The sequence below is a fragment of the Salvia splendens genome, chromosome 20, assembly GCF_004379255.2.
Source record: "Salvia splendens isolate huo1 chromosome 20, SspV2, whole genome shotgun sequence".
In the NCBI taxonomy this organism is placed as follows: Eukaryota; Viridiplantae; Streptophyta; class Magnoliopsida; order Lamiales; family Lamiaceae; genus Salvia; species Salvia splendens.
In genome coordinates this window covers 7,872,037-7,878,036 of record NC_056051.1, presented here as the reverse complement: position 1 = coordinate 7,878,036, position 6,000 = coordinate 7,872,037, and the positions used below count along the sequence as shown (strand labels likewise).

At 36.3% G+C, this 6,000-nt stretch overlaps 1 protein-coding gene across 1 annotated transcript; it reads right to left on the bottom strand.

Moving 5' to 3' along the window:
• Window positions 1-457: 457 nt before the first annotated feature.
• On the bottom strand, window positions 458-2,376 carry LOC121782884 (60S ribosomal protein L6-like). Its single transcript, XM_042180870.1, has 4 exons — window positions 2,077-2,376; window positions 1,879-1,985; window positions 839-1,020; window positions 458-750 (listed from the first exon to the last, which is right to left on the bottom strand). Exons 1-4 carry the CDS (start codon window positions 2,319-2,321, stop codon window positions 595-597), a joined length of 690 nt encoding a protein of 229 aa, XP_042036804.1. The 5' UTR covers window positions 2,322-2,376; the 3' UTR covers window positions 458-594.
• Window positions 2,377-6,000: the final 3,624 nt, after the last annotated feature.

Here is a 6,000-nt window from a genome sequence, read left to right as displayed (position 1 = left end):
TCAATAAATTTGTTCAGAATGTGTTGAAGTGTATATAGTGATTGTTGACAAACCTGACATAGACATGTGATTTTTGTTTGATGAAGTCTGTTTAGTATAACTCTTTAAATTACTAATGAAGTAAAGAACAAGTGAGATACTACTAAGCCTAGACTAGTACTCATCGAATGTAAAATGGACCATAAAAAATGTCTCCATATTTCTAAGTACCTTTAGAGTAAAAAAAGCTCATAAACACTTGCATATAAATAATTGGAAACTTAATAATTCAGATAAGCAATAGAACTTATAAGGCTTTGGCATTGATTTTTTCGAAAGTTTTTATGAACACTAATGGTGGTACCTTTAGTTGACAGCTATCTGAAATGATTCTTTTTGCAAGGGCTGTGTACATTTGATATGGGTGAAAAGATGTGAATATATACGCTATTGGCGAAAAATTCATGCAAAAATCGAGTAATATGACAATCAAAACTTTCATAAAGTTTATACGAGAGAAAAATTCGTCGCAATACAACCCTTAATGAGATTAGGTTCAAGTGACAAAAAAGCAGACAACAAATAACAAAATAGTGCCTAAGTCTCAAAGTTACTCTAAAACACCAACTCATGTGGTTTAATGCCAGCCTTCAACGAGAACCTTGCTCCCAAATAAGCCTTCAGATCCGGGACGGCTTCCAAAGCCTTTAACAACGGAGCATCAACGGCCTTCTGGTCATCCTTCTTCTCCGTTGGGAGTGTGTTCTTCTCCTGCATATTAACAGCATGCACCATTAGAAGCCAAACAAAACAGCTCAGAAACCAGTCATGCATTGTCAATATGATGTGCGAGACAAACCTGCTTGTCGGCCTCAAAGAACTCAGTCTCTCCCTTCTTCTTTTTCTTCTCGACTTGCTTTCCAAAGTACTTGTCGTCAAACTTGGAAACATCCACGCCTGAAATGTCAACCTTGGTGGAGGTTCCAATGACGTAAGCCTGGTTGACACGCCTTAGGGGAACTCCATTGACCTTGTAGGGACCTGTAGCAGCATTACAAATAAATAAATGACAACATTCAAGATTTATATGGCACAACATCTAACAAGATCCACATTATCATCAAATAACACCATGAACAAAGCATTATTACATCACATAAAAGTGGAATTGGTGTGAACTATATTTGCCTCTAGACAGAATAATTCCCTTAAGACTACATAAGTAAAGATGTAATAAATGTATTTCTCATGGCAAGTCCCAAGAGGTAATTATGGCAACCCACTACCCAAGGCAATAGGATATGAGAGCTCCCCCTCCGGATAAGATGTGAGAGGTCTCCGAAAACAGAGGACCAAAGCAAGGAATCAACAGAAGGGGATTGATGTCTGATGATTATATCACTTGGGCAATACAAGAATTTAATATATCTTGCCCCAAAAAAGGAGAATCACCACATGAGAAACAGACATAGCATAGTCAAAACATAGAAAAATCAGTCTCCATCCACAGCATCAAACTCAACTACGGCTAAGATATATTATTAGTACAATAACTAATCTTAACTAACCTTAACCTCAACTCAATAACTAATCTTAACTAATCTTAATAACAAATAATTTATCTCTCATTGCAAATTCAGAGAGGTAATTATGGTAATCCACTAAAAAGGGACCAAACCCAATTTGAGTAAGCACACTAGAGGCAAAAAAGGCAACATCGTCATAATTTACAGATTCTTTGAAGGCAAACAAATCAGTTATACACCAAACATTTCAACACAAAAACGAGTTCAATATGAGGTATGCATAAACTACATTCATTTAGATAATAAATCAAGCACGTACTATCTACTTATGCAATCATCCAATCAAATCTAGCATAAAATATAATAATCTCACCAGTGACAAGGAGCAGCCCAGAAGTGAGCTGCTTCAAGAACACAACTCTCTTCCCCTTAAACCTCCCGGTCAAAATGATCAACACAGTTCCCGGAGTAACACTCGCCCTACAGCAAAACAAAGTCACAAAAAATCAGCTCAAATCCACAAATCCATATTAAAAAATCACCAACACAAAACCCTAGCAAAATTAAAAACCTGAGCTTGGTAGGCTTAGCCGTGCGCTTGTTGGAGAGAGGCTTTTTGATGTCGTCAGCGGGATAAAACTTAGGCGGCTTCTCTTCGACGGCGGCGAGTGTCTCCTGCTTGGCGTGGACGGGGAATTTGCCTCCGTTTTTGGCCTTGATCGCCCAGAGACCACGCTTGTGGTACATCTGGGAGCGCGAGACCTTGCGGACTCCGGGAATGAGCTCCGGATTGCGGGTCTTCTGCTTCGGCGCCATTGCAGCTCACTGTGTGTTGTGTGTGAAGAGAAGCAGGCGAGGTTGGAAATGGGAAGAGAAGCCCTAGTTTCATTTATATTGGGCGTCTAACCTAATTGAGCCATCTTCTTGGTGGGCCGGTTATTTAGGCTTTTTTAAGATCATTTTATGGGCTTTGTTTGTAATGTATAGTTAATGAACTCATATAGGGCCTGATGTGAAAACTATGGAATCTATGTACTCAAAAAATGTTTTCAGTATTTTATAGAGAAAGCTCGTGAACGAGACGAGTTTGAGTTTGAGCCTGATTTTAAACTCGATAGTTTTATCGAACCGATTTTGTGTTTATTGGTGCTTAGTTAATTGGGATCGTTCAGATTCGTTTGTTTCTAAACATGCTCGCGGACTACATTTACTCTTCAATCTACTTTTTAATGGAACTCAAGTAACAAGTTGATCAATGACACATTTTGAATATTCCTACGGTCTTTCACAATAATTTGAAAAGTTCAAGCTCAAAAATATATACACTAGTTACCTTGAATAATATCACATCACCCGAGCTCAAGGTCAATGAATATGTGACTAATCTTGTATAATAAATAGGACATAAGCTCGAGACGAGCTCAAATACCCCAATATTTAAATGAGTCGAACTTAAACAGTCTAGTATTCACTCATCACAAAGCGAAGGGAGTTTAAGCAACCTCATTCTATTGAGTATGGAAACTGAAAGGAAAGTAATTAATCTTAGTCGTGAACTAAGACTAGGGTTAAAATAGGGGTGGAAAAAAGTATCGAAATACCACACTTACCGTACCAAAAATATCGGTTTTTCAATATATCGCAATTTTCGGCCAGATTTCGATATGGCAACGGTATCAATTTTCATATACCGTGGTATACCGAATACTCGGTATACCGAAAAATTGTTACACGTTGAAATATTATATATATTACATTATATTTAATATATTTATATAGAATTAAAAAGAAAAAATCTTCGAAAATCCTACTTTTAAATATTTTGTGAACAAAATAGATTAATTTGCATAACGGTATTCCGTACCGTACTTCGGTTATTCCCCAATAGATTTGATAATTTTTTCAATTAAATATCAGTAAGTTTTTTTTAGAAATTTGATTTTGCCCTTTTTTTATTACCATAAACTTTATAGGAGTACTTTTAACTCCAATATTTATTTCAAGATCGACAATTATTCAAATGGACGCGCTTGTTTATTATCTAATCCAATTTGCATTTTCATTTTGTCTAGTTTTCGTAGTGGACTAACCCATTAATTAACCAAATAATTCATTTTTGGTTGTGAATCAAACATATTGTAAATTGGGAACCATTCTTTCGCTTATATCCATCTGGCTTTCTTGATTCCTTTCCCTTTTCTCATATTGGATCAAACATCTCCTAATTATACAAGGGAACATTTGAGAAAAATATGGAACATATCAGCATTTTCACCACTCAAACAAAATTGCACATTTCCTTTTTCATAACCCTTATAACATTAACAAGTAGAATATGAGCCAAACATTCATACACAAGGATCATTGCAACCTCCGACTAGGGTTGAGCATTTTTTCAGTTTATTTAGCATCGTAAACTCGTCGGAAATGCAGAGTTAATTTCACTCAAGAGAGAAATAAGAGCCTTAACAGACAAGACAGGAAATGTGTCAAATACCTCAAAACAATACTGGTTATTCTCTTCTTTGACTTGTGTTCAGCTTCTCCCATACAGAGATTCAATAGATAAGAGATAGCATTTGTAAAAACAATGCAACACATCATTGTGTTATTGAGTGGCGCGAACAATAATCTTGGAAATGCATTCTCTAAGTCGAGAAGATGAAAATATCTAGGGAAAACGGAAGTCGAATCCTGGGAAAATATGGCCTGAAGTTGTTGCTCTATTCTTCTCTAGTCTGCAATGAATAGATTTATTGTTCAATATTATAACTTACATGAGGGGGTGGGGGAAGAGGGGGTGAAGCTGTTTCGACATATAAAGATAAACAGATCACATCAGAATACCGACTGTCTAAGCTGACGCATTTGCATCTACTTGCATATACCAACTAATAGTAATCTCAAATTTAGATAACTTTTAGTTTGTTTCATCTTTTCATCGTTATCCTCCAAAAATTTAATCCTATGTTTAATCAATCACTCATATCACTCAAAGTAAGCGTACTCCCTTAGGGATTTACATGCATCAAAACTTTTAGAGCCAGAGGCAGATGGGTAATCTGAGAAGAAAGATAGCAGGAATGCAAGAACATGGGGAATTGGCCTCAAGGTAGACTACACAAACTTCCTACTATCACCAGACAAACATGCAACGAATAAAATCTTCATATACCACCTCTATTTACTCATTAGCTCAAGTGTATACGATGCTAATCACATACCAGAAAACCACTAATATATTCTATAAAAAGTCCAGAAAAGGAAACACTAAAATAGTACAGTCACACTCTTATTAGCCAGAAATTATTGATTTACTACTCGAATGGAACATATAAAAGACAATGTGACAATCATATCTCCAAATGAATGCGATACAATACAATCCGTGATGTCACTGACTCATTTACTTACCTCAGGCAGAGGAGTCTCAGAAACATTAGGAGTCAATTTTGGTGAAGAAGTATCAAACTTATGAGCACACTCTGAGTATGCAGAGCCGACCCCCAGCCCGGCACCAAACGCTACTGAAGCCCAGCGCGTTACAGGACTTCCTGATGCAACATTTGACATAGCTGACTGATTGGTTAAACTGATCGATAAACTAATCCGAGTAAATATGCATTCAAGTAATTGGTATGAAAATGCACAAAGAAAATCTCATCATGATAGAAAAAACTCTCCTAATCTCATCTAATCTATAACAAAAAAGTTGAACTGGAGAAACAAATTCAGCACACATTCTGCATTCTACATTCTACATTTATAATCATTCAGTAACAAAAACACAATCACACACAAAAACACAATCATTCAGCAACAAATTTAGCATATGATACACATTGCAAATCACTCTACTCCCAATCACATACATTCTCTTCCTTTCCACAACACAAAAACCTAAATACATCAAATAATCAGCTCAAAACACCGAAACCACAAATTCCGCAACATGTCGATTCACAAAACTAAAAAACAAATTAATCTGAGAAAGAAACACTCACGGAAGAGGAGAAGTCCGGCAAAACCGCCGGCGAAAGATGAGTAGACGAAGCGGCGCACGCTTAAATCGACACAGGCATCCCATTTCGCATTCAAATCGTACTTCTCTGGAATCTCAGCTTTGTTTTCCACCATTTTAAATTGTTTTCGACAAAATTGCTACAATTCCTTTCCACTTTTGACTCCGGAATCTCTCTTTCTCCCAATCAACAAACAAATTCTCTGCGATTTCAACCGATGGTTGCGCTTTGTCTCCGATTTCCAAATTTTTCCTCTTTACGTTTTTTCATTTGCTTGTGCAATTTTTTTCTCTCTCTTTATTTTTTTATATTCTTTAGTTTTAAACTCGTTTGGGCCATAATTTATTTATTTTTACAACGTCGTTAAGAGTCCAAAAGGCCCAACAGTTCTAAATTATTGGGTCCTTTTCCTAAATCTAGTTTGCCCATTCAAATTTTCTCTTACTCTCAAATAAATGAACTTTGCATATAAA